The sequence below is a fragment of the Girardinichthys multiradiatus genome, chromosome 3, assembly GCF_021462225.1.
Source record: "Girardinichthys multiradiatus isolate DD_20200921_A chromosome 3, DD_fGirMul_XY1, whole genome shotgun sequence".
Taxonomy (NCBI): domain Eukaryota; kingdom Metazoa; phylum Chordata; class Actinopteri; order Cyprinodontiformes; family Goodeidae; genus Girardinichthys; species Girardinichthys multiradiatus.
The window spans coordinates 31,559,540-31,572,595 of NC_061796.1; the positions used below are offsets into that span (position 1 = coordinate 31,559,540).

General features: G+C 38.9%; 1 protein-coding gene across 3 annotated transcripts; it reads right to left on the reverse strand.

Annotated features, from left to right (window-relative positions):
- Positions 1-1,206: 1,206 nt before the first annotated feature.
- On the reverse strand, positions 1,207-10,746 carry gnb3a (guanine nucleotide binding protein (G protein), beta polypeptide 3a). Of its 3 annotated transcripts, XM_047360278.1 has the most exons (10): positions 10,569-10,746; positions 10,165-10,308; positions 7,963-8,067; positions 7,132-7,277; positions 6,826-6,889; positions 5,607-5,769; positions 5,457-5,523; positions 5,180-5,381; positions 4,886-5,102; positions 1,207-2,310 (listed from the first exon to the last, which is right to left on the reverse strand). In XM_047360278.1, exons 3-10 carry the CDS (start codon positions 8,017-8,019, stop codon positions 2,204-2,206), a joined length of 1,023 nt encoding a protein of 340 aa, XP_047216234.1. In that variant the 5' UTR covers positions 8,020-8,067; positions 10,165-10,308; positions 10,569-10,746; the 3' UTR covers positions 1,207-2,203. The 3 variants fall into 3 exon arrangements, with proteins under 3 accessions (XP_047216234.1, XP_047216235.1, XP_047216236.1); XM_047360279.1 differs by lacking the exons at positions 10,165-10,308; positions 10,569-10,746 and adding an exon at positions 8,815-8,846; XM_047360280.1 differs by lacking the exons at positions 10,165-10,308; positions 10,569-10,746 and adding an exon at positions 8,199-8,222.
- Between the last annotated feature and the right edge of the window lie 2,310 nt (positions 10,747-13,056).

A 13,056-nucleotide genomic window follows, 5' to 3' on the forward strand; every position in this document is an offset into this window, starting at 1 on the left:
CTCCTTGCAGTTGAGTTATAAACTTTCTATGCTACTTGCTGTAAATAAGGGAAAGGTCAGACAAAAAGCTATTGTTTTTCTATTCATTTACTGACCAAAGATAAATCTCCATCTGCTTTTCATGGCTGGAATGCACTATTGTCTTTGGTCAACTTATGAATGAAAAAAATCGGCTTTTCTAGTCAATGAAAAGCTACCAAGATAGATTGTATTTATTTTAAGCACTGTTTCATAGTGAAACACTTCCAAAACACTTGATACAATATCCCACTGACTGAAAGCAGACGTATATCCACTGAGACATGCCTTAGAAAAAAGTGTTCATTAACTTTAACATTTTAAAGGTTATAATTGATCTTGAGTCAATTAGGAATCATCTAAAAAATCACGCTGAGTCCTGAACAGAATAATATCATTGCTTTTTTGTCTTAACAGCTTCAGGGTTTTAAACTTTGCATTTCGGAATAGAAAATATTTATGCACATGATTGTAAGAAAGGGATATCTGAGGGTCCATAATGCTACCTAAATGCACTCAAATGCAGGGTTGAGGCTTATACATTTTTAGTTACCTTCTAGTTTTGTTGAAATGTAAAAAAGAAGTGCCTGTAGATTAGTTGAAAAAGCACAAAATTGACGCAGAAATTGGATATGAAGCTCAAGCCAGTGTTAAAAAAGTTGTTGAAAGATAAAAATTGTCAGAAACTTTAAGAAACAAGAAAGAACTGCATGCAGTTAAGATGAAAAGTAGAAAACGAAGCTAAAACTTGCATCAGATGCTGAAGTCAGTGGTCAAACGTGTTGAAATGTATAAAAATGGCGAATGGAAACCTTAAAACAACAAGAACAAATAACTGATAGACTTTAGAAGTGCTGATCCGTGGAAGGAAATGATCGACTCTCACTGTTAGCCCAAACAGATGAAGTGTCTGTAACAGAAGAAAATAAATGCAGAAAGATCTGAGGAGGAGACGGAGAATAGAGTATGAAGCTCAAGTCAATGCAGGAGTAGGGGAGGTGAAAGGGAGGATGGCAAGTGAGTATTAGATCAGACGACATGAAGCGTATGAGACTGGGGCAGACGACATGAAGCGTATAACTTGATCTAAGGTGAATAAATTATCTGTTGCCACTTAATGCACCTAAGAGGAGCATCACAGCAGTGAACATTACAACACCAATTAGAAATTATGACTAAATACAAATGTTTAGCAGAATCCTAGATTTATTATTTTACATTGCACATTGTAGATCAAGCATTGAAAACAATGTAGTTGAAATTTTAGTTTGATGTTCTAAATGTATACCATCAGTTTTCAGAGCTTACCTGCTATGAAGAGAAATATATAAGCAGATATATCAATATTCACGGTTACTGCTGTATCCACACTGTTTGACACTCATACACAGTTTTGTCCTGAAGCAAATGGGTCGCCATCCTTTTTTCTGTAAGTCATCCACAAGTGACCATTTTACTAATCCATATGTCATTTTGAGTTTTTTCTCGAAACATATTTTAGGTCTACCTACTCGGGGGAGGGTAAAGCCAAAAATGATCCAAAATCCTGCTAAATATTGTCCATCAGTCACATACAAAACAAACACAAATGCAGACATTTGCAAACTATTGACTCAAGTTTAAATGAAATTAGAAAAAGAAAAAGAAAGTTTAAGTATCTAGGGAATCTACCAAAGCTAAAACAAATGATCGTAAATCAAGTTATTCATATGGTGTAACCTATGTTCTCATATAAAACACAGCATAGAAGTGGAGCTTCTGTGACTCTACACAAGCTTTAACTTGACATGTATTTACTTCTGTCTCATCCAGTGTGCTACCATTTCCATTTGGCAGCTGCTCGTATTGGGTAATCCTTATATTGCTCCAAAAATATGTATCTTTCATCTGTTTCATCTGAATTACAGATTAACTAATAGGAAATTTGACTAAGACCTCCACTCTTTTGTCCTACTCTAATTTCCACCATGAGAAGAAAGGTGAGAGTGTAGTGTTACTGGGAGAAGAGGAAATCCTCACATTACACCCCTCTTCTCCAACATTAGAAAGGACTTGGCACAGTTAAAACGCCCTCTTCTTACTCTATGTGTCTCCTCCCTCCATTGATCTCTCGTTGTTTTAAATCTTCACATATTTCCAAGCATATATTAACTGCTTTCTCTCTGCTTGCAGGTGAGGGACAGCCTCAGTTCCATATCTTGAGGAAGCTGTCCCAGGATCCTGTGCAGCAGGCCATGCCATCTGCAGACACGCCGATGCAGCTCACTCTGTTGTCGTGACCGGCCAGGACACCTGGAAAACAGCATAAATTAAAGATTAGGACCAGTTCGGAAGTAAAAGCCACTATATATATATATATATATATATATATATATATATATACAGGGGTTGGACAATGAAACTGAAACACCCGGTTTTAGACCTCAATAATTTATTAGTATGGTGTAGGGCCTCCTTTTGCGGCCAATACAGCATCAATTCGTCTTGGGAATGACATATACAAGTCCTGCACAGTGGTCAGAGGGATTTTAAGCCATTCTTCTTGCAGGATAGTGGCCAGGTCACTACGTGATACTGGTGGAGGAAAACGTTTCCTGACTCGCTCCTCCAAAACACCCCAAAGTGTCATGATATGACATCCTGGGACTTGGTTTGTGTTTTTGTGTTAACTGTGTTTAGGTTTATGTTTTCCTTTATTGTTTATTAGTTCCACCTGTCCCCTCTGCCTCCCTGCCAGCTTGTCACACCTGTTCTTAGTTTCTGTGATTACCTGCCTTTGTTTTCTCCCTGTATATTAGTTGGTCTGTGTTCTTTGTTCCCCGCTGGTTTCTCCATCACTGTTTCTCGTCACTACCCTTGTTGATGTTCAGTTTTGCTACGTTGGAGAACTGAGTACTCATGTAGGTTTTTGGCTCTGAACTCGGTTATGTATCTGCAGTGATTTTTGTGACGCTGTTGACGGTTTTAGAATAAAACCTCAAGATTAACTCATCATGCGGCTGCCAAGCTCTTTTCTGCACTTTGGTCCGATTCACACACTTAACGTGATACAAAGTGGCTCAATAATATTTAGATCTGGTGACTGTGCAGGCCATGGGAGATGTTCAACTTCACTTTCATGTTCATCAAACCAATCATTCACCAGTTTTGCTGTGTGTATTGGTGCATTGTCATCCTGATACACAGCACCACCTTCAGGATACAATGTTTGAACCATTGGATGCACATGGTCCTCAAGAATGGTTCGGTAGTCCTTGGCAGTGACGCGCCCATCTAGCACAAGTATTGGACCAAGGGAATGCCATAATATGGCAGCCCAAACCATCACTGATCCACCCCCATGTTTCACTCTGGGCATGCAACAGTCTGGGTGGTACGCTTCTTTGGGGCTTCTCCACACTGTAACTCTCCCGGATGTGGAGAAAACAGTAAAGGTGACTCATCAGAGAACAATACATGTTTCACATTGTCCACAGCCCAAGATTTGCACTCCTTGCACCATTGAAACCAACGTTTGGCATTGGCATGAGTGACCAAAGGTTTGGCTATAGCAGCCGTGTATATTGACCCTGTGGAGCTCCCGACGGACAGTTCTGGTGGAAACAGGAGAGTTGAGGTGCACATTTAATTCTGCCGTGATTTGGGCAGCCGTGGTTTTATGTTTTTTGGATACAATCCGGGTTAGTACCCGAACATCCCTTTCAGACAGCTTCCTCTTGCGTCCACAGTTAATCCTGTTGGATGTGGTTCGTCCTTCTTGGTGGTATGCTGACATTACCCTGGATACCGTGGCTCTTGATACATCACAAAGACTTGCTGTCTTGGTCACAGATGCGCCAGCAAGACGTGCACCAACAATTTGTCCTCTTTTGAACTCTGGTATGTCACCCATAATGTTGTGTGCATTTCAATATTTTGAGCAAAACTGTGCTCTTACCCTGCTAATTGAACCTTCACATTCTGCTCTTACTGGTGCAATGTGCAATCAATGAAGACTGGCTACCAGGCTGATCCAATTTAGTCATGAAACCTAAGACCTTGTGAAGATGCTGGCTGAAGTTGGTGTCATTATCCACAGTGGAAAACAAAAAAAGCCACATTACAGTTTGCAGATGCACCCAGGGTTAAAGATCTTTGGTGACATGGTGACCTATGGTTGGTGAAACCAAAATTGCAGTGTTGGCCAAAATCACTGTCATTTTTATTTATTTAGAGGAAAAAAGGGACCTTCGCACGCCAAAACACACATCACTCCTATGGTAAAATGTGGGGGGTGGCAACATCATGCTGTGGGTGTATTTTGTTGCTGGAGGGACTGGTGCACTTCACAAAATAGATGGCATGAGTAAAGAACATTATGAGATGTTACTGAAGCAACATCTCAGGACATCAGTCAGGAAGTTACAGCTTGGGCACAAATGGTTCATACAAATGGACAATGACCCTAATGATACTGCCAAATTCAGTCCCATAGAAAATTTGTGGGCAGAGCCTTAAAGGTGTGTGTCTGAGCAAGGAAAAATACAAATCTGATTCAGTTACACCAGTTTTGTTAGGAGGAATGGGCCAAACATCAAACAAACGTTTGTGAGAAGATTCTGGAAGAATACCCAGAATGTTTGACTCAATTTACAACGTTTAGAAAGCAATAATACTATAATCTTAACAGAAGTTCTGCTTTTCTGCTCTTCTGTATTGTTTGTTTGAAAGCAGTGGATTAAAAAGTTTGTGAAGAGAGTGTGAGGAGTCTCTGACAGCATTCAGTGCTCTGTTCCCGCAATGACTCTGCAGCTCCCCTCACTATCCTCTGCAGGGTCCACCTTTCTTCCATTTTCTAGAGGGATGTATAATTTCCACATGTACTTACCCACTCTTTCAGCCTTGAGCATGTCCCAGATGTTAACGTTGAAGTCGTCGTAGCCAGCCAGTAACAGCCGGCCAGACAGGGACGGTGCCAGGGAGGTCACGCCACACATGATGCTGGAGTCCTGGTAGGTGATGAGCTCCTGGTCAGCCCGCAGATCAAATAGTTTACAGGTGGCATCATCTGATCCTGTTATCACTGCATTACCATTGGGGAAGAACTGGAAAAAAAGACAAATTATTATAAATCAAGGCTATTTAGAGGAAAAACAGCCTGAAAAAACGTTTTCATCCTTACTCCAATGGCATTGACATCACTCTCGTGGCCTCCAAAGGTCTGTCTGCAGGTGCCCTCCCTGATGTCCCACAGCTTTGCTGTAAAATCACATGCTCCTGAGATGAAAAATTTAAAGTCTGGGGCTACAGCCAGGGACATGCAGTCTCCTTGGTGTCCAGCAAAAACCGTCTTCTGGGTCCCTGTCTCTATGTCCCAGAGTATGCTGAAACGAAATAAAATTTTAATTTATGTTCTAAATACTAAGAGGGAGGTCCAGTTAGATATAATTTATTCTTACCAGGTGCAGTCGCCTGAGCTGGTGATGATCTCAGTGTCGCTGATGAAGCGACAGCAGGAAAGATAACCTGGGCGAACAAAACTCACTAAATTAGATGTGTAAAAACACAACAGAAGGAAATGTTCAAAAATGGGAAGCACGTCGTCCTACCTGTGTGTGCAGCCAGCTCTCGCATCACCTTTACATTCCCATCTTTCCCCTTCAGGTTGTAGATGGAGCACATGTTGTCCAGACCACCACATGCCACCAGGTTTCCTGACGGTGCATAGGCACAGGTCATCACCCAGGACGACTTCAGGGGGATGGCATTCACCTGGGTACACACAGGGGTGTGTCCATCTGTCATAAACACTTTAAAACTGCATTCAATTCCTCACTCTGAATTAACTTTACACATGTAAAAGCTAAGATAAAGAACTTTACTGAGTCCTGTTGAACATGAGTAAAGTACTAATTACATTTTATAAAGATAAAATTTTAAAACTCTAAAGAGATAAAGAAATAGCAAGAATTATAGAGTTAAAACCTTTAATTTACATTCTAACCTGCACATCCATCAGCAAAAAACATATCCTGCCTAAAATTTTAATTAAATGTAACAAAATTAAAAAAATTTTGGACATTTTTAAAGGTCACATTTTACGAATCAAAATAAAACAGATGGCTCTTTTAAACTTTTTATGAAATCCCAAAACTGTGAAGTGTTAATTATGTGTGCTATAAAATTATTTAATTGTTCAGTCAAAACCAAGACTAGTTTGCTACCAATTTAAAGGTAATGTTTTAAATGCATCACTTACACATTAAAATTGTTTTATTGTTTAGTTTCAGGGAACTGCGTTTAGGATATGATTCCTTCAAATCTCTCCAAAACACAGATATGAGCTAAGTGTTCCTTCAACAATGCCTTTGGAATATAAGAAATAATAATATAACATATAACATCAAATATTAAAGCCTAGAAAAATACGATGCATAAGCATGAATAAACTGATCACTGACGTGACTTCACATTTTATGATGATTTGCCTAAACAAACGAGGCGTAAAAAGATACCACGCCATCACTGGTGTTGACTCAGCAAGAGGGATTTTATTAGTAAGAATATCAGTTTTATGTTTTGTTTGCTTTAATTCTTACTTACTAAGAAAAGGCCTAAACCAGCAATTGTAAAGCATTTGACATTTGATAATGTGCCAGTATTTCCTCTTATATTATGGCATGTCAGTGGCTGAGTGCACATTACCAAGTTTTGCCCACATTAGGCAGGTTTATTTACAGAGGTGCCTCCAGAAAGTTTTTAAGTGAACTGGCCGGATGTGAGTCATTAACTGAACAAATGACACTCCACTGCTTGTTTCTGTCCCACCTTGTTGGTTGTGACGCTGTCCCACACTATGAGTTTTCCATCCTGTGAGGCGCTGACACACAGCCTGGTGCAAAGAAGAAGAAATACACACAGGTGAGACCAATAAAAGTTGGCTCAAAAGTTAATTTGCCCAAGCTGTTTGAGTAAATATTTGTTTTTCCATCTAATGCACCGTCCTACGCTCATTCTGCATACTGTATATTGGCCCTCTTTACTCTGATTTATCCTAATAAATTTAACAGATATCAGTTCTATTTTCTCCCAGGTATAGCACATGGATTTGTGTACAGTGTTGCATGTTTTTACTTTGAGTCGGTGGACCAGTGCATAGCATAGATCTTGGCCAGGTGACCCCTTAGCGTTTTCCTGGTCTTCATCTGGATACGCCCCACCACAGTGATCCCGGCTGCCGCCTCCTGCAGTGTGGAGTCCTGCACCGCCTTACGGGCTGCCTGTGAAGAAAATACACCAAAACAAACTGATGATTTCACTCTAACCTTATTGGAGATAGCAAACCAAATGTATATGTTTTATTTTCATGTTATTTTCACCCCACAACTCATCACACAGGAGAAACAAGTGGTCGCACGGTCTATTCAATTTTGGAAGATTTTCCCACATGTTTTAGATTTTTATTATACACTATGATTTCCACATGTGAAATATATGTTTCCAATGTTATTACATGATCTAATTTCCCCATATGGAAGGTTTTTACATGTGTTTTACATGTTACTACACAATATAATTTCCACATTTCAAACACACATTATGTGTGTTCAAATTTCCTATGGGTTATATTTTTTCACATGTGAAATACGTTCAGAAAAAAATATATATTTTATGTTATATGTTTCACATGTTACTACATAACATGATTTCCACATGTGAATGACACTATCCATATTGATGAATTTTTCATGGGATTTTAACATAGTGCAAGAAGTGAAATTTCATATCTGTTCACATGTGTTTTTAGATGGTTTTTTTTTCAGTATGGGCAGCTATCATTTACAGAACAGGGATGAATAAAGTGTATTTATGACAGAATCATGATGACTCACCCAGATAATCACAATAACATGCAATAAACACTGCTTTTTCTTTATTTTTGATAGAGTAGAAGAAGCTACTCACAGTGATCTGGTCTTTGAGACTTTCTGCCTCCTTTCGCAGCTGCTCCATTTCACCCATGGTGATGATTATGAGCAAATGTCACCAGTGGATGCAGAGAAAGATGTCCTAAAATAAAGAACGTGAGAAAAACATAATGAAACTTGAGTTATGTAAAAAAAAATCTTTAAAAAATAATTCACACCCTTCTTTAATCTGCCTGTGCTATAACTTCATGCTGGAATTGAACCTGCACCTACCTGAGCTTGTTAACCTCCCTTGCACCTGACTACAAGTAAGTACTGCTTTACAAGTCAAACGAGCCCTCGTCTGCTTTGCAAACTTTCATAAATACGCAGGAACTCGCAAAGAAACCCACAGGACACACCTTCACATGAAAGTAAGTGCACACCCAAACACACAGGAACCAAAACACGCACAGAGACGCTGTACGAGGAGGCAAACATAACATTAACAACTGAAAGTTTGTTCTTCCAGAAGATGCAACATATCCTCACCCTGAAGGTACACACAAAACCTGTATGTCCTGTAATAATGTCAGACAATCATCAGTTCCTTCAGACTGAAACATAGTCACAACACTGAGGCTGTGCCGTTTTCTGCTCTGCTGAGCTCTCACTTAGTATTGATGGCTTTTAAATTTTGGTAATGTCGTGATTAAAAAGGGCAGCAAATCAATCGCCTAATGGCCAAACTCATACAGTGTGACAAATGCAATCAGCAGACAAGTGTAGAGGTAATCACATATTTTAAAATGGAGTATTTCAAAGCAAAGAAGATGATAAACTAAAATAGCAAATTACTTTTCCTATAAATCAGTAAGTAATTAGGATGTATGTTCTTAATTTGTCTTACCTTAAAACTGATAGAAGGGATTGCTTGCCTTTATTTTATCCTATGTGCGCAGGCTGCAATCTCTGACTCGCTCTTTTCACTATTTGAATGAGTGTCCTTGTCAAAACACATGGCCAAGTGGATTTGCCTTTAATTTGTTTAAAGTAAAAAAGGAGGGGAAGGGGGTAAAGGAGTGAAAGACTCTAAATTAAAGAGATCTTATTTATTTGGTCACCTTTTGACCTGCTGAAATAAAAACACTTAAACACTAAAGAAAAACCAGTCAGCTTCTTTAGGCTGCTGATGTTCCTAAAGATAAAAAATTCACCCCCTTTTGTTTTGGATGTGAAAGTGTGCTTGCCCTTTTGCCAACCTGTTCCTGGCAACTTGTCATTGTTCCATGTGATTAAATGGCCACTGGATGGTGAAGGGCTTTAATGCAGTCACATCAGGGTGGCAAGGGAGGGAGGGTAAGAGGTGAAGCATGAAAGCGACCCTTTTTCTTTTTAAATCCAACAAGGTTGAGATTTTAAGGGAAGCCTTTTGAATCAAATCTGCTCTCATCCGATTATTGACTGCTCTTTACATCTGGATAAGAGACAGAGAAAGGGATGGGGGAGAGGACAGTGGGATGAGACCAGGCAGATGGAGGAAGTGGAATGGGACAAAGAAAGAGATGATCGGAGTGGGAACTGGAGAAAGATGGGCCTGTCGATCTATTGTTTGCATATTTACCCCATAACCAGTTAAGATCAGAACATTTTATTGCAGTAATTTCTGAAAAGAATGTGGAAAATTACAGCAATGAATGATATGTTATTTTGAGTTAAATTCTGACTGCTGTAGTATTTTGTCAGTCAACTGCCTCCAAGAGTTTTACAAAATTAATAAGTTTGTGTGTGTGTGTGTATATGTGTGCAAATGCTATCAACCAATTTATTTCTGCTTTATCTTTGCTTTTTAAGGAATCCTACAAGATTATCTGTCCATTTAATACCACTATAATATTTGCCTCACATGTAAAACTCTTTGTTTTATCTGTCAAAAAAGATCAACAAGCAAATATTTTCATTGAGTTTGTTGGAATATAATTTTGTCATCAGCATAAAAGAGAACATTTTAACAAAATAAGAAGAAACAAATAGTTAAATCATGTTGATATGCTGGATTGTTACATTTGAAAGCTTTTATACTTAAGAAAGAAGGGTGAGCATAAAAGAAATAATGCAACAAAACAAAAACTATCAAATTTATAGATTTATTATTTAAGAATTGATAAATGTGATTTCAGCCTTTCGGTCCACTTTTATCTAATCCTGGTCAGTGAAACAAAGTCTGAAGTATAACTGCAACACATGACTGTCTACTCACCGATCGACTCTGGATCTTTGCTGCTCTTCCTCCAGCGATCCACTTCAGGTCGTTGTCATAAGTTCAGCACACTTTTTCCTCCGCTCTGTCACTTTTTGATGTCACACACACACAGCGCAATGCTTCTCACTCGGTTCGCTGCTCCTATGAGGAAAAGATGAGGATTGCAGGGATGAAGGGAGATCAGTGATGAGGGGATAAATCCTGGGATGGACAGAAAAGAGGGGTAGGGCGGGGTGAGTGTGGAGGGGAGGTAGAAGAGGCAGAGAAAACAGTGATGGAAACCAAACAAGGTGTAAAGCATGGATGTGGGGGGTCACAGGACTTGAGCAGGGGTGAATTTGAGTCAAAAATACAGAGATGGAAATCATAGTGGGGAGGGAGAAGGAGAATAGATAGCAGACCTGGGAACGTGGCTATTTATGGTGGTAAGGTGGTCATCAGTAGATCCATGACAGCCAGAGAAGTGTGTTTTGTAAACCTGAGTTCAAGCTAATATTAGAAAGTCGGTGGACGAGAGGAAGATCTGCAGAACAGAGACCAGACTGGGAGAAATAATGTAAGAAATAACTGCAGCACAGAAAAAAGTTTACATGGTTTATGATTACTGTGCAAACAGAACAACCAAGCACGTATACACACCCTGATCTAACCGTCCTGTAGCTCCCTGATAAAGTACTTTATGTTTTTGTGTTGTTAGAAGGTTAGAGCTGTGACAGTTTTAGATATGGGCAATATGATTCGCATTCCAGGGTGCCATTGTGTCGGGAGGCAGCTAGAAAAAAAAGATTTTCTATTGCTTATTGTCATGTCCACTAGAAAAAAAGAGAAGGTAGCCCCCTTTTTTGTCCAGAGTAAAGGAGTTATAGCAAATCCTTTCTTCAAATTCAGCAATTTAGATATTCCATGATTACTAAGTATTTTATCACAATTACCATTTTCAAGCTTTTGGCATTTGGGTTAAATTAGGGCACGCCTGTGGCCTCCTTAAACACACCGCTTCCTTGTGTGACATCATGGAAAAATCTAAAGAAATCCAGCAAAATATTAGGAAGACAATACCTGGTTCAGATGCCTGAAGGTGCCACAATCATCTGTTCAAACAATTATATGTGAGTATAAACAGCATGGCAATGTCCAGCCACAATGCCACTTAACAAGAAGGCGAGTCTGTGCTCCAAAAGCATTAAAGTAAAAGAGCTTGTGAAGACGTTGGATGAAGCTGTTAAGAGAGAGTCATTAACCTCAGTGAATTAAGTTCATGGCCACTAAGCGCGAAAGCCATTACTCCAAAAGCAATGTGAAAAGCCAGATTGCAGCTTCCAAATGCAATAACGGACAAAAGGATACTTTTTGGAGACGTGCCCTGTGATCTGATGAAACTGAAAGAAAATGAAGTGTTTGGCCATAATGCCCATTGTTACATATGGAGGAAAAAGGTGGAAGCTTGCAAGCGAACCTAACTGCAAAGTACAGGGGTGGCTAATGCTCATGCTGTGTGGATGTTTTGCTGTATGAGGGACTGGTGCACTTCACAAAATAGACAACATCAAGTGAAAATATTGAAGCAACAACCCACTTCAGCCAGGAAATTAAGGATTTGCCACAAATAGGTGTTCCAAATTAACAATGACTATAAGCACACCACCAAATTACTTACAAAGTGTCTCATGGACACTGGGGTCTCTTTTAAAAGCCAGTTAAAAACATGTCCTTTTAAATCTGCTTTTTTATACATTCTCCCTTTTTTATGCATCATTGCCTTTTGTGAAGCACTTTGTGATTTTATATCTTAAAGGTGCTATATAAATTAAGGTTTACTTACTTCACTTACATACTGTATAGATGACCACTATTTTGACCACTTTGTTTAGAAGTGGCAGAACCACAACTGGATCAAAGTAAAATTTTCTAGCTTCCCCTACATATTTATTGCAAGCTACTGGTCTTTTGTCTTTTTACCAATTGGTGTTGTATGACCAACTTATGATGTTTGCTCTGTTTTATAATTAGGATCAAATTGCACTTAATATGATATTAATGAAGTGTAACTATTTAATTTGATTATATGGGAATGACCTGAATTTATATGAATGTGGACAGAATTTGATTCTAGGTAACTGGATATGAATTGGACCTGTTCATCTTGAAATTGTCTGTCTAATGTAATGCCTCATAAGAGTAGCACCATATTAGGTAGTAGGAAGGATTCTTCTGCTTTGCTTTAAAATAGTAATTTTCTATTTCTGATCAGACATTAAAACAAAACAAACTCATAAAACCTGACAAAAGCTGTCAGAGAGGGTGCTCTTCACAGTTGCTGCACATGACCTAACCGCCTAAATCACCTGTAGTTATGAAACAGCTTGGCTTGCATCCATTTTGTGAAATGGCAGATTCAGGCAGAAGTTTAACTCTCTGAGAGCAGTAACCACATTTTCTCCTGCAGATTTAAGATAAAAACTTTAAATCGGCTCTGAAGTTCCCAAAAAGCCTTTCAATAGTATGTTTGACCTCTTCATCATGGACACCATGCTGCTTAGAAAGTCTGTTTCACACTAACCATTTACTCAGGAGGCTAGCTTGCAAATTGCTTCTTGTCACCATTCTACTTCACAAAGCATACTTATTTATAGCTCTGTTGGTATAGTCAGAAAGTAAAAGTATCATTTCTTTGTAAAACTTGATAAATCTTGATATTATTCCCATTTTTTTTTTTTTTCAAAATGCATGCTAATGGGTCCAAAATAAGAGAGTTTTAGAGCTGTCTGATAGAGGAAGAGAGCAGATGTTGGGTTTAATCAAACGTTCAGGATTGCTAGAATATTCTGTACATTTTGCTGAAAATTGAATGATTAACTGTTCTGTACTTTTTTGGCTTTCAGGCAGCAG